General features: G+C 46.3%; 1 protein-coding gene across 1 annotated transcript in view; it reads left to right on the top strand.

Moving 5' to 3' along the window:
- LOC144754856 (polyunsaturated fatty acid 5-lipoxygenase-like) overlaps positions 1-20,747 on the top strand; it is an 880,896-nt gene that overhangs the window by 172,029 nt on the left and 688,120 nt on the right. The window contains exon 5 of the mRNA XM_078643117.1: positions 16,778-16,884. Coding sequence (XP_078499243.1) covers positions 16,778-16,884 — 107 coding nt within the window. The remainder of the gene's footprint in view (positions 1-16,777; positions 16,885-20,747) is intronic.

Raw genomic sequence — 20,747 nt, 5'->3', positions numbered from 1 at the left:
TCTCACCAAACTGTCGAGCTAGTGGACGCTTCGTGACATATTTCAATTCGTCATCTGCAAATTTAAGGTGTTCTATCAGTGTCAGTTTAATCTCGCCTTGTATCCCCGGTCTCCCTGTAAGTTCGTATTCACGCTCCAGGGCTATTAGTTTAGTCTCCAGCTTGGTGATCTGCGTTCGGATATCCCTTAGGATCCCCGCAGAAGTGCTGATGCACACCCCCCGTATTGTTACTTTGAACGCCTCCCAAATTACACATGGGTCGTCCACTGTACCTACATTCAGCTTGAAGTACTCTTTAATGGTGTCAGATACAGTCGTTACATATGTGGAATCTAATAGTGCTTGTGCGTTAAAGCGCCAACTGAAAGGCGGTGATGTGTGGTGGGGGATTTGTAGCGATATGGCAACTGGACTGTGGTCAGAGAGCGTGCGAGGGAGTGTTTCGATGTTTGTGGTCCAGCAGACCGTTTCAGCAGTCCCTAACCAATAATCCAGTCTTGACCAGCTATTATGTGCCATGTTAACATGGGTTGCACCTGGTATAGTTGGATGTTTCATCCTCCAAATGTCTGCAAGGGTTCTATCAATAAGTATGTCCTTCAACTTTTCTCTGGCTCTTCTATGGGGTTCTATAGAGTCAGTAGAGCGATCTGTTACAGAACTTAAAGTAACATTAAAATCCCCCCCCCAGATTAATGTAGTGTCAATAAATTTCAGTAGATGATCCCATATCTCCTGGAAAAATTCGGGGGAATCAGTATTTGGGCCATAGATATTCACGAGTGTAACCAGTTGCCCCCTTAGTTTCCCGGATAAAATCACATATCTACCAGTTTTGTCTATAATGGTGTGATCAATCCTGTAATCTGTGCCTTTCTTAACAAGCGTTAGTACCCCTCTAGAATATGACGAGTACGCTGCCGATGTGCTCGATTCTGCCCACCGTGCCCCTATAGGTCTGCACACTGTGGGGTCTAGGTGAGTTTCTTGTAGTAGCGCTATGTCAATGTTATGTCTGTCAAGAAATGCAAAGATCTGTCGAACTTTCTTAGGATTCGTTAGGCCCCTTACATTCCATGTTAATAATTTCAGATTGATTCTATTCATTTTGCCTGTGCAATAGTCTGGATAGGAAAGCTATGGGTATGCCATCTATTCACCCTCAGCACATTAAAGCGTAAAATGACAACATACATTTTCAACCTCTGTCTGGTGTAACGTGGCCAGTGTACAGCAGTGCGTCTTAATCGTCCCGGTCCTATTAAAAGCAATAACCCCCAACTAACCCACAACCCACCCACTCCAGCAACCCAAACCTGCCGAAGCCATTGTTTCCCCAATAAGTCGGACATCAACATAACTGGTCGGGGACCGCCCTGATAGAGGTCCGCCGAGGGCACAGTTTACCATCCTAAGTGAAGGATGGGAGCAGAACTAACAGTTCGCTAAACAGATCGCAGCTAAGTTATAGGGAATACATACATTCTAAAGCTATCCCAATGTGCAATATACCTGCTTACGTCATTCCTTACAATGTTCAAATATTCGGTACATTTTGCACTTAAGCACATTATCACCCAGTGTCAGAGACCACAGTTGAAGGCGATACCAGTGTTTACTCGTCTCTGCCTTGCGTTCTGGTACGACCCCGTGTGGCAATAGAAGTGTCCAATAGCTAGTAATCCAAACAATCACTGCATGCGGTTTGTCCCTATTCCATTGTCAAGGTCTACCCATGTGGACGGTTCTGGTAAATGCCACTAAGCCCCACATGCATTTCGGGGATGTCGTCCAGTGGTCGTTTACCCAACGAAATATACGCATGTGGCACCAATTTACGCGCAAGTACAATGTCTTGGGGTGTCTTTTAAGTTATAGGGAATATACACATTATCAAGCCAACCCATCGCGCAGTATACCAGCTTACATCACTTCTTTCAGTGCCCAGCACTCGGTACATTTTACACGAAAGCCCTCCACCACCCAGAGTCAGAAGACCACAGCCGGAGGCGAATCCATCGTCCACCCGCCTCTGCATTGTGTTCTGGTGCGACCATGTGTGGCAATGGAAACGTCCAATAGCTATCAACCCAAACAATCACTTCCTGCGGATTGCCCCTATTCCATTGTCAAGGTCTACCGCTGTAGACGGTTCAGGTGAATGCCACTATGCACCATATGTAGTTCAGGGGTGTCGCCCAGTGGTCGTTTACCCAACTCTTAATACGCCAGCGGCACCAATTTACGCGTAAGTATAATGCATTGGGTTGTCTTACCATCAGTCTGAGTCTGTGTGCCTCTCCTTCCTATTCGATTTTTTACCTTTGATGATCGTGTGTTTGATGAAGTCGACCGCCTGTTTGGGTGACGAGAAGAAGATCGGTTTGTCTTCCCAGGTGATTTTCAGTCGTGCAGGATATAGCATAGCGTAAGGGACTTGTAGGTCTCGTAATTTGGCCTTGACCTCGTTGAATTCTTTACGTGCTTGTTGTACTGCATACGTGAAATCCGGAAAAAACGCCAGTTTGTTACCTTGGTGTTGAATATCTCCTTTTTCTCGTGCTAGTCTCAGAATTGAATCTCTGTCTCTGTAGTTTAGTACTCTTGCTATTATCGGCCTGGGCGGTGCTCCTGGTTTTGGCTGTGGAGCTAGGGACCTGTGCGCCCATTCGATAATGAAAATGGAGGATAGGTTATCAGCACCGAACAATTCCTTGCAAAGCTGTTCTACATAGTGCTCCATGCGGCCAGTATTGGTCGATTCCGGCAATCCCGCTATTCGTATGTTATTTCGTCTTGACCTAGCTTCCAACTCTTCCGACTTTGCCTTTATGACGTCCAGCACTTTTTCCATACCTGAGCACTTAGTAGTCGTAGAGCGTGCTTCGTCTTCCACTTCCGATATTCTCTTCTCCGCAGTTTCCAGTCTTTCACCTTGCTTGTCGAGCTTGGCCGCCATGCTGTCGACTCTACCCGTTAGATGGTCTAGTTTGCCATGTATGTCTTGTAGATTCGTTTGGATGGCTTTCAGTATACTCTCCATTGCGTTACCTTCTTGGGGATCTACGTCCATATCGTCATCTGTCGCGCCGTTTTGGCCCCGTGGTGTTTTGCGGGTCTCAAAGTTGATCTTGGGTTGCCTGTTGTCTGGCTTCCCCATGATGTCTGGTTCAGTGTACGTCGTGGGGGTCGGTATTCGAGTCACTCCCTGGGTAATGTGGGAGGATGTCCACACCACTCCGCCCTACAAATCGACTCGGTGTTCAGCGATCCGGCCTTCACAGGGTCAGGTTAGCTGGGCAACACTCGCCACTGGAAGTCCCGTGTCGCGCTGTATCAGCCTCGTCCTGTATGCGTTATGTATATTTGCAGGTGACCATATGAACCTGATGATCTGTCGGTTAATGCATCTGGCACCGCGAGGTGAAAGCAGCTATCAAGGTGGGGGTATGTCACCTGGTCTTCCCGCTGCGTTCGTTGTAGTGTGTCCCAAGCAATTCAGCTTCTCAGCTCTTTTTTGGCGGCCGGCGGGACGTATACCATATTTCGCGCCTTTTGCACGTTACATTTAGGCAGTGTCTATTTCCCAGCAAGACTGCATCATGTCATACTGAATTAGCCGTGTGCATTTGCATTTCCACCATAAACGTGAGTTCAGTAATAACATTTGTTTGGTGACTGGAGCCAGGTATGGTTTCCGACGTTATGTAGGTGCAACGTGATGTTTTGTCAACTACCGCTGTAGAATAGCGGGTGTCGCTATCGCGTCTTCCACCCCAACCTTTCAGCCGCCCGGGTATGATGCATTGCGTGTGTATTTAGAGCCCCCTTGCTCGCGGCACGGGAAGAGCAGTGTGTGATGCGGGCAGACGGCCGTTTATTCCTGAGCGGTGCGTCTCGCCGCCATCTTGTCCCCAGTGAAATAGATCGTGTCATGGAGTGCCTCCTTACCGGCTACATGTCTCTCCCATTCTCAGCCGTGCACGAGACATGACTCCGCAGTGTCAGTCGCCCTCAAGGTCAGAGCGGCGCTGGAAGGTAGCTTTGCGATACTTGCAGTAAGTCCTCGGGGTCCGGTCTATGCGAGCCGCCCCTTGTCCGACATGTTAGGTCGCGTAGCCTCTGCAGCTGACAGGTCGCATCCGCGTCTACACTTCCTCCAGGGACTCCGCACTCGGTTCAGTATGTGCCCTGAGTATTCTCCTCCATGGCGTGATGTTTGTTATCCATCTGTGATCCGTTTCACCATATTAATTTGAAGGATCGTGTTCTGCTCGGCGGAGCTGCGCAGTCATGCAGCCATACCGCTGTGCGCCCCCTAGCGCCCTCCAGCTGGATGTCATTTGGTCCCATGGTTGTACATGTGAGGCAACAAACAGTCCGAATCTAGTCCAAGTAGATATAAGAAAGAAACAGTGGGGCAAAATGTAAAGTGTTTCCAATCGGATTTGGTGTGCTGCTTTTGTTTTCTTATAACGTAACCGGCTTCAAGCCACAAATAGCGATGAACACCCAGAAGACGACATTATCTCCGTTTGTGACATGTCTGGAGAGTGGCGGAGAAAGGTTTGTTTGAACAGGGTGCCTGAGTACTGACGCTCACACGCAGTGCAGTGTAGAAGCCCTACTTCCTTTTACGGAGGCGAGTAGGCAGAGCACAGAAGATTATCCTACCACCCTAGTGAAACCTATTTTCGCAACATACAATTAAAATCCCTGATAAGGAAACCTGGAGTAGTTACTAGCTGCCAGGGTCTTAGATGCAGACACAATACTGTGTAAGCGCGGCTATCATCGCGGGTTCTTTTTCCTTCACAACCACCGTCCTTTGCCAGATAGGACTTTCATTTGGAGACTATTTTGTAATGCATTTATTTAGTGCTTACTACCCCTAACGAGGTGTTAATGCGCTTTACACCTTGCAGCATGCTGCCCCAAGGTTAGTCCAGTTGTGTTGGTTATTGGGGTTATTTGACTAGATTACTGTAGATATTGTACCATAGATACTTATACTCCCATCTTTCCCCATCGAGTGAAGGGTTGAGGCACATGAGGAAGATAAACTGGTATTATTTCTGTGTTACCTAATTTTGATTTTTTTTGATAATCAAGTTTATTAATTTTACAAATAGCAGCAAAGGAAAACAATACCAGCTCTCAGTACAGTGGTCAGTGCAGAACAGTGACAAAAGATAAATAATACCCCAGCATACAGCATCCAACATATGAATAGCAAGCAATATTGTCCGCACCCAAGTCAAAAGGTGATCAACAGGAATATTCAATCTAATACCACCGACCCATTTGCCTCACACCCTTCGAAACTTTTTGGGACGGCCTTGGGCCGCATACATTGGTCGCTCCTGCGCACCAATCTACCCCTCTGCGCCTTCGCGCCATGGAAGGAGCTGTCGGGTCCAACCAGAGAACTGCCATATCCCGCTTAGTCACCATCAATGCCGTATTTAAACAAAGCTTCTCGGCTCTGGACTCATGCAATCCCTCGGTAACACCCACAAGTATGGTCCTCGGGCTCAAGGGAACATCCCAACGCAGGACCTCTGTAAGTTCCCCTGTCACTGACTCCCAGTAGCGCGTGATTGCAGGACAGAGCCATACCATGGGATAAAAGTCAGCCTGGGGGCAGCTACAACGGGGACAGGAAGCATCTTGTCGGAGCCCAGTGTGATGAAGACACAATGGTGTGAGGTAGGCCTCGTGTAAATAGTATATTTGAACTAACCGGAGCCGCTGAAGCTGTAACTGTTTTAGGGGCCATCAGCGCATCCCTCCAATAAGCGTCATCTAGGGAGTCAAGCCAACCCTCCCACTTATCCTGGAGATGTGAGGTACCTGATCTTTTTGAGGTCGGTTTGCAGTGACATTGTGTTCTATTAGGTAAAAAGCTCCAAAAAGTTGGAAAGCCAAGTGAAAAAAGTGTGAAAAACAAAAAAATTAAAGACAAAGCTTTGAAGAGTTTGAGAAGGTAATTTAATTTATTTTCTTTGAGGCCCTGGCTCTTTCCCTTCACAGCCTCTGTCCATGACTCCTGGTTGTGGGACTGATAGCAACTTTTATAGTTGTTTGAATAGGCAGCTTTATATGCTGTTACCTTTATATGATTATTTGTAATTCTGCGGCAAAATACATCTGACTAAACCTGTTCTCTAAAAAGTTTCCCCACCAACCTGTTACCTCGATGTTTTTAAATAGATGCTTTTCTAAAACTTTGAATCCAACCTGACAAAAAAATGCCCTTCTTGCCAAAACAACCCTGCATTATATTTATTCAAGATCATATAAATCACATATTTCTCTTTTATGAGGGGACAGTTGGAGTCCCTTCTTCTTTCTCTACTTACTTTCCTGTTTTTCACCCCTCCTACAATCTTCCTATATCTTGGTTACCTCCTCCTTCTTCAGCAATGTATTTTTTGTTTTGAGACCTATTTATCCTGCTTACACCCTTGTACCTCCGACTCCAACAATATAACCTCGTACTTTCACCTGACCTTTACCTATACTGTGGTACCTTGACGTCTTACACTAAATAACCTCCTTTTTTTAGGTCTCGCCTGGCGTTGCAGCGTGAAAGCGCTGTCACCAGCGAGACTTATTGTCAGCGTGATGCCTCTCAAGGGAGACAGACCGGGGCACACGCAGATTGTGGTCTGTGGACCCGCTTGTAAAACGCGCTTGCTACAAAGTGTGTACAGCTGGTGCGCGTCAATTAGGGTTGAGTCAACAGTGTGCACACGCTCTGGAAGACGTGCTAGCATTCAGCAGCTTGGGGGGCGCCTGGTGGCATGCCGAGATATGCGCATACACTCTGGGTGTTGTGCACATTCACAGGTAACTATAAAGTTTCGTGGTTCCTTTAGCGTTTGGAATAGGTTACTAGAATGCGTTGCCTTTAAAAATGAGCACGTTCCAGTATACGTCATGGCGTCTAGTCTTTGCACGGAAGTGGCAGCTTCTCTGCGTTTGGTCGGCATCTATGAGGTTAGCACTTCAATCAGCATAACGTTAGACCTTTTTACAACATGAGAAGCATCCTTACACATTAACTTTTGAATTTGGAGCAATTTGGTAAAGCGGTGATTTGATTATCTTTCAGATACGCGCAGCGTTAATGTCACGTTCGGTAACCCCCGTGCTTTCACTCACAAAGCCGCACGATAGCTTGCTGCAGCTGTCCCCGTTAACCGCTCACCGTGCCCTTCTCGTCCTCACTCTGACACCTCTCCCCGTACTCTCCTTCCACAACCAGGCAGAGGTAAGGTCCGACCTGGGAGCCCACTGAGCAGAGCGCCTCCCGGTCCCTGGACAGCCTGCTCGTCCCCAGCCCTCTCGCATCGCCGCCCTACACCCGCCTCTAGCTCTCCATCAGCGGCTTCTCCCTCCCACCGGAAAAGCAGCCTGGCTGCACGAGACCCGTCTCCTGACTGACGGTGGCTCGAACCAATCGGGGCACTTAAGATAGGTCATCCCTCACGGATGAGCGTCAGAGGCCTCGGCTACTTTTAATCTGTGTGTGTTCTAGACTCTGTCTCCTACAGAAATTCACACTGGCTAATTCGGTGCAAGAGGACATGAAATCTGCCCTTCTTTCCAGCCCCAGATGTCCTTTCTTTCAGCTACGGGGGTGGGAGGTAAGAAACAGAAGACTTAGAAGCAGGCAACACCTTGGTGAACAAACGTGCAAAGCCAGCATCCTTCTACAGTGCTTGAAAGAAGGTAAAGTGTCCTTCTACACCTATAAGAAGTCAGGAAATTCATAAAATGTTAGACATTTCCAGCACTTCTTGTATAAGGTGCTAGACGTGCACCAGCTGCCATGGTTCACTGAAGGATCATTGTGCTCTAAGTCCCCCTCGGATCCCCCAAAGCAGGGGCACCGCAGACCAGGCCAGCCCTAGCAGCAGAGAGCAGCCCTTCAGGTCCATATGCTATACTCTGCTAGTGATTTTCCACCAATGCCCGGCTAAGTGTTGGCCGGTGGCCACCGACCTACTACCGTTCCCTGTACAGTATGTATACAATAAAATGGCAACCGGCAAAGCTACACTCCTCCTTTCGGATGATTTACTTTTGGCTGGCCTTCTCTGCGAGAATGTACACGGATCACATCTGGCTCATAACAAAGCTCGCCAAACCCCGCCACCCGCTCATTTTCCATTAGCGCTAAATACCACGTTGGTCTGTACAGTCCTTAAATAGTAATGGAGACTGCTCTGATGCTCAGGTCACCTACTGAGCTCAACTTTCCCCTCTGCTCCCTGATCTCTTCTCTCTCCTTTTGCTTAAAACGTCCCTTTTCCCACCAATAGAGTGTGTGCTCAAAGACAAACAAACGCAATATCCACAGCGCCTCCTATGAGAGACAAATAGAAACGCACACATTCTATCTCTGTTACAGGAGTTACAATCCACACAAACATTTATTTGATGTGCAGCCACACAAACACCCTTTCATAGGGGTACAACCCCAGACACAAACTCTCTCAAGGATGTATCACCGTACAGGCAGCACTCTCTCTAGTGGCAGGTACAATTATATATACACACACTCTGTATCTCTGGTTTAGAAGTTACAACCACACAAATTCTTATAGGAGGTACAACCACTCTCTAGTAGATGATACAACCACAACAACTCTCTCATAGATGGTACAGCCACACACACACTCATGGGTGGCATAATCACTAAACTCCTGAAGAAACTCTCTCAAGGAGGCACAAGGTAGACAAAAACACCACCCAAAAGCCTCTCTTATAGGAGTTACAGTCACAAACAAACACACACGCTGTTTCTCTTCTATTGAAGTTACAACCACACATAAACAATATTGTACAACCACACAAACACATACTCTCACATGGCCTACAGCCACACAAACACACTCTCATAGTTTCTTCACCCACACGTTCTCATAGGTGATACAATCACACACAAACTATCTTTTCAAGGCGGTACACTCATATGGACACAAAGGCAAAACTCTCTCTCTCTGTTACACACACACAGTCTTTCTGTTATATGAGTTACAACCAGCAAAAGTCTCATAGGAGGAACATCCACAGAAATACCCTCTCATAAGTGGTACAGCCACACACACCATAAACTCTCTCAAGGAAGTGCAACCATAGAAACACACACACACACACAAACTTCTGTCTGATAGGAGTTTCAGCCACACACACACACACACACACACACACATTCTCTCTCAGAAAAGACGTCAAGCCATAGAAAAAACAAACTCTCATAGGAGATATAACCACACCAAAACCCTCTGAAAGGTGGTACAGTGTCACAGTCTGATGGGTGGAACAACCACACACAGAGGCAAACTCAGTCATGCAGGGACCACTCGAAAACTCTCTTGTATGAGTTACAACGACACACACAAACTCTCTCTTTCTCTTCCTTAGAGGAGTTACAATCACCCCCACAAGACACCCTCACTCGTTTTCAGGGTACAACACACACACACATAGGATTTACAAGCATGCACACATTAACAATGTCTCTAGAATATGTGTTACAAACACATGCACACTCTTATTGTAGGTACTACCACACAAACACCCTCTCCTTGGTGGTACAACCCACACTCTCATAGGTGGTACAACCACATGCAGACACTCTCTCAAAGAGGTACTACCATATACACCTGCAAAACCCCATCATATGAGTAACAATCACACACACTCTGTCTCTCTCTTACAAGAGTTACAACCAACCACACAATCATGTTCTCTTATGAGTTACAACCAAACACGCACTCATAGGATTTTCAACCACATACAACTGTGCTGTGTTTCCCCGTTATAGGTGTTACAACCACACACACACAAATATACTCTCATACGAGATGCAAACACACATCCAGACACACACACAACTCTTGCAGGATGTACAACTGTGTATTTGGGCTCAGGGTGCATAAGTGGCATCAAACCTTTTCCAACTGTAATTTCAGTGAGGTTGGATATTTTCATTTACATGGAGTCACTTCAGGCCTCCTCAGGTCATTCATGAAATAAGGCATCCGGGCCAGTCACCTTGCATAGCAAACATTTATCTCCGAATTGCCAAGATACTCGGCTCTCCTGCATTTTTCCATGCAGTAATGCAGCTTTATGGACGCTGGCTTCTGAAGAAAATAAGTGATCCAATCTAATTGACAAAGGAGTTCCTAAATAGACGCTAAACCCCCTTGCGGGAACAGGGCAATCTCTATGTACTCAGGCAGGACACCAGGCAAGGGGTGGGAGGGGACTTACCTTGGTGTAACTTTTCAGTGATGAAAAAAATTAATGGCATAAAATGGTGCCACCATTTTATCACGGCTGCTGCTTATTGGAACAATCGCATACTACTGCTAAAAGTTCAGAATTAACTTCTTAGCTAAGGGTTTGCAAAGCTACTTAGAGAGTTTACCGTAATGTTTGAGAAAACTGCAATTACTTATGGGTGAGTATTTGCGCTTAACAAGATTACTGATTGATTGATTTACTACCTGTGGTTCGCAAAGTGTTGAGCATGTTAAGTTAAAAACAGGACTTTCATTCCCTTTTTGATAGAATCTTTTTCAAAGTTTATAAATATGTGCATTAGAGAAAGAAACAAAATGGTACATCGGCATCTGGATATATGGTAGAATTGGGGGTCTCTGGTTGGCGCAAGTATTCACTTGTGACAAGCAGGGACCCTCTCCTCTAAGTCAGGGCGAAGGATGACCCCTTATAATTACCCTTGCTCACCCTCTAGGTGCGTGGCGTGAGCAGCCAAGGCTATTCTTCAGGCGTTATGGAGTTAAGCATTTGTAATAACACACACAGTAAAATGTACCAATCCCCCCACAAATGGACACCAGGCTGTGAATATATAAAAATACGTTCCTTTATGTAAAAATATATGTATATATCAGATCAGACTTATCACAAGACCAATATAACTATTTTTGTTAGGCCACAAGATCATAGAAAAATGGCAAGTGTTCTTTTGAATTAATAGCTGCTTCCTTTTAGTCTCTTTTGCTTAAAATAGTTCTTTTTGTGGCAGTTCAGTTACTCTTTTAGAAAGGATAATGCCACAGTTCTTGTTATGCAATAATGGGGGCCTCTTGCCCTGTTCCTGGAAGGTATGGCTCTCCCAAGCGCCTCTGTGGGCTTTGCAGCGCTCCTCTGTGCTCCACACGGAAGAAAACCCCGGGCCCTACCAATGCTCACGCATCTCGCGGTGTAGGTTGAATGGAGACCAGAGAGGGGCCTCTGGAAACCCTGGGCCTTTTCCGGAGGTGGGGGGCTGAGCTGCGGAGCAGCAAGCAGGCGATGAGAGGAGCCTCGAGGAACCCCAGGCCTTTTCTGAAGGTGGGTGCTCCTGGCTGCAGTGAGGAGCAGGGAGGCGATGAGAGGAGCCTCTTGGGCCAAGGCACAGTTACAGGCTGACGGGGAAATAAAACGTTGCTGGCCCCGAGCCCAGTTTGAATTCCTTCCTTGGGGGGACGAGTTGTACACGGGCAGTGTGACTCGTCTCTGGCAGTGTCTCCGGGTTTCAGTCTGCAGCAGGTGGGTGCACACAGGCGGGCGCTGTCCACGACCCCGGTACAGATGGTACTGGGGTCTCCCAACAAGGGGGCGGCGCGGCCTGCAAACTCCTCGGGTTGGCGAGCGGGGACAGCAGGGCACGGTCCTTAGGTCACCGACCTGGAGGAAATTCCGTCGGGAGGGGCGAGAGCACTTCAGCACGCTCCAGTGGCAGGCAGGGGCAGACGAGCAGGCAGCCTGACCCGGGGACAGAGAGCGACTCCAAGGAGCGAGGCTCTCATGGGTAAAGGGCAGGTGAGCTCCCGAGTGCCACAGCCCTAGGAGGGGGCGATGAGGGGAGGCACACACGGCTGGCAGATAGAAACGAGAGAAGGCACAATGAACCCACTGGTCCTGAGGTTCAGTTCGGGGGCAAGCTCAGTCAAGCCCTTGGAGAAAGTTTCTAGCACAAGTCAGCAAAGTCTTTTCAAAGTCTTTTCCTCTCCTTCCTCAGCAAGGCAGACAGCAGGCCAGTCCTTCCAGCTTCTTCTTTTCCTTCTAGTTGGGCAGAGGTTTGTTGTGGGAAACAGGATTCTAATTTGCAAGGAGCAGGGCTCCTACTTTTTTACAGCATTTCTTTTGTCTTTTCAGGCCAGGGGGGCCTTTGCATAACTTCTTTCAGTCTCTGAGCACTTGTTGGTGTACTTCTGGCTTCTGCTTTCAGTGTGAGGGGAAGGCACATCAGACGCTCCACAGGAGGTGGAGCCAGCATTGTGTGGACAGGGGCAGCCAGGAGTACCTTGTTGACAGTGCTTCGCCCTTCCTGGGCCAGGTGCAGGCTGAGTCATCAGTCGCTCCCCAGGGGGCAGAGCCAGCATTGTGGTGGCAGAGCACAGCCCTATTAAGAGTCCAGGGGCACTCCTACCTCCCACTAAGGTGTAATCCTTGCATTCACCACCTGTCATCCCCCAGCCCTGTCACTCACACATCCCAGACAGTCAGATACACATACTAGCAGAGGCGGGCTGAAATGGTTAGGCAAGCAAATGCTAACTTTCTAAAAGTAGCATTTGCAAACACAAGATATTAAAATAAACTTTATTAAAAGAAGTATTTTATTATTCTGAGTTCAGGCATACTAAACTTTATTTTCTACCATGTTCCCTGAGCCTGCTGGGATTATAGAGTGTAATAATTCCAGCAGCCCATCTGGCCTAAAGGGAACAGGTAGCCCTACAATAGTGAAAAACGAATTTGGCAGTAATTCACTATTAGGACATGCCACACTCATCAGAGCATGTCCTACCATACACTTACAATGCACCCTGCCCTTGGGCTTACCATAGGGGTGACTAATATGAAGCAAAGAGAAGGTTTAGAGGCTGGCAAGTGTGTGCACTTGCCCAGCCAGCATGACAGTACCAGACTGCACACAGGTTCTGCAATGGCAGCCCCTAGACACATTTAACAGGCTGCTTCTGTGGGTGGCGCAACCAGCGCTGCAGGCCCACTAGCAGTATTGGCATTTACAAGCCCTGGCACTCCTGGTGCACTTTACTGGGGACTGACAGTAAACCCAATGAACCAATCATGGACATCAATCACATATACATTTTGCACAGGGAGAGCATATGCACTTTAGCACTGGTCAGCAGTGGTAAAGTGCCCAGAGTCATTAAACCAACAAAAACAGGTCAGAGTATTGGAGGAAGGCAAAAAGTTCAGGGATGACACAGCCAAGAGGGCCAAGTCCAACACAGATATATATAACTTTTTTTGCAGCCGCAAGAGTGTAGAGCCCCTCAAAAAGCCGTGGACCTGGGCAAGAATAACTCTTCTGCCCCACTGCCTGCAAAACATCCCCTTTCCTGTAGGCCTAGACCTTAGTGATCTTGGACAGGAAACTATCGTGTATGTAGGGCTTTAGTTATATTTGTAATCGTAGAAGGTTTGTAAAGTGCAAAACACATCTAAACGAGCATTTGCAATGCAATAGCTCTCGCATTTGCGAGAGTTTAACCTATTGGCATTGTAATTGACAATGCCTTTTATTTACGTTTTATAAACAAACACATAAATAAAATGCATTGCCATTTACAATGCCAATGGCTCAAACTCTAACAACTGCGAGACCTATTGCATTGCAAATGCTTGTTTTAAATTTCTACTCACGATCCCATCTCTTTGCAAAGCCTAAGTGAAAGACGAGGCTGCATTTCATTAGTGGATTAGTATTAAAAAACAGTTTCACATATTTAGAATTGATTGTCTCTCAGTTGATTGCTTTTTGACTTCAGTAAAACCCTTGTGCCTCACTGTGTACTGTTGACTGGTACATTAAGTATTCTCTTGAAAAGTAACACCCCTTGCTTTCTTCTAAAAGATTCTGCATTCCCACCTGTAAATTACCACCTATTTTTAAATTCCAGGGCTTATCTAACACACCATGTACCTGTGACCTTACACCAGCTTTACCTCTTCATCCGACGTCCTTATTTCAGTCCATACGAATTAAAGTTCATCTCATCCAACTGAAAGGATTGACCTGTTCTGACTCTAACAAGAGATGAAGCACATATCAGTGGGACGTGAGATACTATCATTACTGCACCAGGGGTAATCTCCGAACCGAACCTGCTGTTTCCTCGACCGCCCAGCTGTCTCCTGCTTCCCCTCCCGCCGCCGCAGTTCCAACACCTCCCAGCGGCCGCAGTGAGGAGGGGGGCTCGGGGGTATTGAGACTACAGTCCCCAGAAGTCTCAGCGGCGGAAGACGCCGCCACACGCTTTCCGGCGCCAGGAGGCGCACAAAAAGGACCACAGACTCCGCGTCGCGGGATCGCGCGCGGGTCGGCGTGGGATCGCGCGCGGGTCGGCGCCGGGCGAAGCCCGGGCAAAGGGCGGGCCCTCTACGGCCCTCAGAGGTACGAGGAGGCCGGGACGGGCCACCCCACTTGATCTCGTCACAGAAGGAGGTATTGTGCAGCACTTTTATTTGACTCTTTGGCGTGTTTACTACTATTATAAACACAATGTCGATTTGGGAAGAACTCAACGCCCTGTGTGGCACCAAGTACGCCCCTGATTCTATAACCTCCCCTACTGTGGGTACTTTTTGCCCTAAGTCAAATGGCTCCGTACATAAAGACTATAACCAAGCTAATGCTGCGCCCCTGGGTTCCAACACCAGAGGGGAGCACGACAGCGAAACTGACATTGGGAATAATACAAGTACACAAATCCTGTGCACCAATGTATTATCGTCTCCTGCCAAACCAATATCATTTATGGAGGACCCGGCCGCGGACAAATTAGAGGACCCTCTCTTGTCTCCCAAACTGACCTTATTGGCTCAAATTGAGCAACTGTTGTTAGCAGTCATCTCTCCCTTGGTCACAAAAATCAATGATTTAGGGGAAAGACTGATTAACATCGAGTCAGTCATCAGAAAGTATCCTTCATCAGCTAACATAATGGCCACATCCGTCTGCCCTAAGCCTCCCATCGCCCCCGAAATGTATAAATCTGGTAACGGTGTCACTCAAATACAGCCACTTTGTATACCTACTCTAATAGGCCCCAAAGAAACCTTAAAACCTGCATTAATAACCCGCACAGTGGCTAGATCCGCTTTGGTGAGAATGCCACGTATCAACCTGCCCCCTGAGGCCGCCCCGTATGTGCCTCTCTGGGGTCCCTGCCCTCACCCAGGGAACACGCGAATCCCAGCAGGACCTGCTAAACAAAGCCATTTTTTGGCTAAAAAACAATAGACCCTTGCCGCCGGAGTTAGATGGGGGTATCCTGAGCGTCAGGAGGGTGGGATGGTTAGGGACGCTGCCAAAATGCATCGCTGGGGACTTGGTACTAATTAAATTTAAAACCAGGAATGTTGCCCCCTTTTTACGATTTTGCCCCCCCAAACAAAGACAAGGCACCATTCGTATTTGGGATCTGTACGATTTCTACCCTAGTTCCCCCCATATTACATAGAACCAACCCTTTAGCCTTTAATGGTAATTGAATTTTGTACAAAAATTGCTGATAATGAAAACCCCTACATACTGATTAGCTGTTTAGTTGTATTTATTGAATCTTGTTTTAAAAATCCTACAATGATCTTCTACTGTGTCTATGAAATGAAATGTTTACGGTTTTTATTTTTGTATGGTTGATGCTTTTATGATTTTTAATCTAAATCGAATAAAGCTTATTTGAATTAAGTTGATACTATCCTCCAGCTGAAATGTGTATTGTAAAATACTAGAATCTGAGGGAAGAAAAGACAGTTGGCATCTGGGATGTGAAGTGCAGAGGCTTTCACAGGGCAATGACTTAATGAATAAATGGCTGATATAGTCCTTTTCCTGGCTTGATTATGATCCTTCTCCCATTCTTTTCACCCTTAAGAAGGGGTCTAGGCTGTACAATTCTTCCATTCATTGCTAAGAGAGCCTGCCTAACTCAGTAAATCAATTAATAATTTGACTTGTGCTCTTCATCTTGTATGTTATGTATTTGCCATTAAGATTATTTCCTGGCCTGTGCTTCAACCAGAGCAGGAAAATGTCTGACTCTTGTTCCTCTTTATTTACTATTTGGCAGGGTCTGCTGTGGCAGACCGTAGTACAATCCTATTCACAGCTTGCATACCCTCTCCTTACTTCCTGATTATGGTTTGCTGGGCTTTTTGCCTTTGGCGCCACTCATGGTTTGGGACGGTCTCATAATGAGGTCGTGTGTGCTGCTCCGACTCCCACAAGCACTCTGTTTTCAAGCTGCACTAACCTCTGCTGTGCAGGGGGATTGCGGTAATCCCCCGGGTCATCTTGGTATATGGTTTGTGTTACCTCCCAATAGGGTTTTTCACATTTGACCTGGGCAACTCCACCCATCTTTAATGGTGAAGATTTGTTGATTCACATGCTTGGGTTTGGATGCCTTCACTCTTTTTTTAGAAGGTCTCTAAGTGATGAGGTGGTTGCCCTTTGGGCCTTTCTCTGCTTGCCTGTGGTCAAGTGGTGTCTACTTTGCTACAGACGTATTTGATGGTGAAGTTGAGACAACATATAATGGCTGTTTATCAGAGAAGACATTTTCTATAATCAGATAGTTGTGCACCACATATGGGGAGACAGAAACAGATTGTTCACAGTTTAGGCTGAAAACAACAAGATATAATTCGTCTACTGAGACTCCTATTGAATATTATTCTGAATTTGACCAATTTCTTTTATTTTAGGATAACAAACCTCGGATTAAATCATTTAGCTGAAATGTTTACATTTTCCTGGAATGACTTTGAAGATTTTAAAAAGATTTTTGTTAGTATCACCAACACCATTTCAGGTATGTTTGCAACATTTGCCAAGGATCACATCCAATCGCCATTGTTTACTGTACAACTCCAGAGTTATTGCTGAATACGTAAATGCATATTATACAAAGTCAAATGTATGCACTCACTACAAACCACAGTGGTGAAAATGTGTCATGTTGTGCAATTTGTAATGCATGCTTTACAAGTACATTAATTGACAAACATGATCTGCAATAGGCAGAAGATGAGGTTTATAAAACAGTAGCAACTATTTAGCCAGCTGCCGGGTAAAAAGTAGAGATTATTCAGGATGTGGCCTGCAGCCTTGCAAATAACACAGAAACTTCACAATTTACTCTGCTTTTGACTAAATAGTAGAGATTATGCACTGTTTGGCCGGCAGCCGTGTAAATGACAGCAAAGCTTAACTATTTACCTGATCCCTGGCTAAATAGATGCCCACTGTTTGGCTGCAGGGCCGGACTGGGAACGAAAACCGGTCCTGGCAAAGTGCTCGGCCGCTCCCGGGGAGGGGGGAGGAGGGGGGCGTTGGCGGTGCGACCAAGCTCTTTACCGGGGCCAGTTTTCGGCCGATTTTGTTACAGAGCCAATTTTCAAAAACGGTCCTGTAACAAAAACGGCCCCCAGGGGCCCAAAACCGGCCCCCACTCTTGTGGCGCACTGGGGGATTGCCCGGTGCCTGCAACGGCCAGTTCGGCCCTTTTTGGCTGGCAACTATGCAGATGATAACACTTTACTATTACCTGGCTGCTGGCTAAATAGTAGAGATTATGTACTGATTGGCCTGTAGACATGCAAACAGTGAAAACATCTTTACTACATACCTGGCTTGTGACAAAATAAGAGTAACTATGTACTGTTTGGCCAGAGGACACGGAAATAACAAAGAAACGTCAGTATTCACCCTACTAATGTCCTAACATCAAACATTACACATTATTTGTCCAGTGGCCAGTCAGCTTGCTAAGAAAAGTCACTTTTTATGCAGCTACTGGTTGCTGGCAAAATAGCAAACACGATGTACAATTTAACCACAGAAGTGGGAAGAACCAGTTTTTAAGGAATTGAGGGTTAAGAACAGCTCTACCGTTGATCGTCCAATCAGAGTGTTAGGGATGTTAGGAACAATTCCACCTACTAGGAACTCCACCAGTAGGGAAGGTACTCCCTTGCGCTCTGAGATTTTCTTTATTACTTTTTCAGTTCTTATTTTTGCATTTTACAAACATTTGAATTGCATTACAGAAGAGTTACAATTACACAAGCAACCATCTGCAAAACAGGTCTGCCAGTCTTGTTTTCTTTAGTTTGAAATGTTCTATATTGAAAGAAATGGAAGGATACATAGCATAACCTCAGTGACAAAGGTCGAGAGCACAACCTACATACACTGAGGTATAGTAAAACAAACTGGAAATCAGTGGAATGTTTTGTGGCCGGTTGGGGGGTTAAAAGCCAGCCGAAGAGACCAGGTCAAGCATCAGGGTGAAGTATCATGGGACAAGGGAAAAACGAATAAGATCCATCAGGCCCCATGATATCCAGTGCTGCAGGAGTGGTTGGTGGGGCAGGATAGAGAAGGAGGATGGGGGGAGAAGATGGGGATCAAAGCGACATTCCTCAAATTGTCCATGTGATAGAGATCAGGGAAGCGACGTAGCAGGATAGGGACGCGTTCGATCCTCAGTGGGATAGGGTAAGAGGTAGGTGGGCAGATGAAGGCAGCACACAACCCTAATCCTTCTACACGCAAGAGCGAGGTTGGCCCCCCCAGAGCACCCCAGTCCCCCTTATCCACTTTGAATGCCACTCTATATAAAGGAGAGAGAAAGAGGTGAGAGATATATTTCCGGTATGCATCACCATGGGAATCAAATGAGGTTTTTCAAGCTATACACCGGCGATGGCCATTGCCTCTTCTTTCTTTCAGGACAAGAAGGATGTTCCTGATGAGGGTTAAGGAGGAAAGCATCTAGAGGTGTCAGCTAACCTCTAACCTCCACCATCTATCCAACTCATGGACAGTGTTTTCTTTACTAGCAAAGAAATGGATCTGTAAATAATTTAAATGAATGTCATTGGAAAATTAAGGAATATTCCCAGTAAAACAGAAAAAGACGATTAGGCATCACAGACGCTAAGCAAATGAAACTGACAAGATATTGCATTCATTTGCTTTATTACAAATATGGAAATAAGACACTGTGAGACAAGGGTTTTTGTTGCCTCCATTCTTGTGACCCACAAATCAATCATTTTACAGTCACACTTTTATATTTATTTTCAAGATAGGGGATGTAGAACCGCTATCTAAGGTTTCAGAAGTGGTTTGGAGTGATTCTCCTTCAAATGTACTTTTCGTGCTGTAAGTCTCACACAGCCATTGTGCAAGGTGATCACTCTCACACCAGGTAAACATAATGCTGCCTCCAGCAGGAGTATCCAAAAAAAGGACACAATAAGGAGGAGATCACTGCACCAGATTTCCATCAGCCTTTCTGAAGAAATCATCAGGCATAGACAAAGGGGTAGGCCCTGCTTAGAAACCTCCTTATATTTAACAGAAGTTGCTGACCTACCCCTCATCCCAAAAACCTATAAAATGGCTTTGTTATGGAAGAACTTATCAGCAGCCCTTTGATAACAATGACGAAATTGAATTTATGTAGATAGCTCTTTCTCATTGCATCCTCACTTGATTGTCTGATCCTCCAGCCACAGTCAATACAATCCCACCTTCTGGGGACATAAAAGATGCATTCTGGTACTCAAACTTTCACCATACACAACGTCTTACCTGCTTGCATCACATCCACCACACATCGATGCACCCAACATGCACATATAATGGCAGCACAAAGTTCTGGAAGTCCCACAAACTACTCTACTGGTCTTGACACTCAGAGCCTCTTTGCTGTCTTTCCAAACACTTCTGCCACATATGTACCTCCACCACCCTTCAACTTTCCCTCAGATTTTCTCAGAACAAATATCTGGTGCTGAAGCTTCCACTGTTGGCCTCATAACTGGCAATCAGAACCCCTTTTAACTTAGCGTCCTCCTGTGGGCCAACTGACCCCAACCATCTGCAGGTTTCCTGACCACCATCCTGCTATGAGCCTCTTTGCCGATTGCCATGCCCTTTGTCCCCTTTGTTAGATATTACCTATTTCTGATGACTTCAGCCCTCTCTTTTTACCATCTTTCACAGATCAAAATCCTTTTCATCCATCCACCTTTAGGCCCCTCTGCCAAGTTTATGCACCTCTGCCATCTGACCCACCCTAAGACTACTGTGCAGTATCAGCCAACATGTGCTATCAATCAGAGCTCAAATGGTAACAGTCCTGCAATTTGTATTCACTTTGTATGCTCTGATTTTTCAGCAAATACGTTACCATGAGTTCTATAAGTGTTTTGAAAAGGTTGGAGTTTCTAGTGGTTGACAGCATAAGAAGCAATATTAAGAACCATTGACAAAAGGATATATTTAATCCTGGGCATAGGACTACGCTACGCTCGCGGAGTGTGCAGTAGTTTGCGCTACTATGCGCTACACAAATTGCACATAGCACAGTGCAAAAATGCATAGCGTAGCGGGCTAGCGGGCATTTTTTGCTTGCTCGCGCTCCTCAACGTCAAGTTGGCGACAGCGAGCGAGCAAAATCAACATCCCAGGGAGACGTTTTCCTCGTTCGCGATCAGCAACATCAAGTTGCCGATCGCGAGCATGGAAAATAAACCTCCCAGGGAGATTCTCAACATGGGGAAGTCAGGTTTCTCATTGCAAGTGGTCGTGCATCCTTGCGACCGCTCCCGATGTGAAACTACCAGTCTGCGTTGAGAAAGCTGCCGCTCGAGAATAAATCTA

Source organism: Lissotriton helveticus, chromosome 5_1 (genome assembly GCF_964261635.1).
Source record: "Lissotriton helveticus chromosome 5_1, aLisHel1.1, whole genome shotgun sequence".
NCBI lineage: Eukaryota > Metazoa > Chordata > Amphibia > Caudata > Salamandridae > Lissotriton > Lissotriton helveticus.
This window is presented reverse-complemented; position numbering and strand designations above follow the sequence as displayed.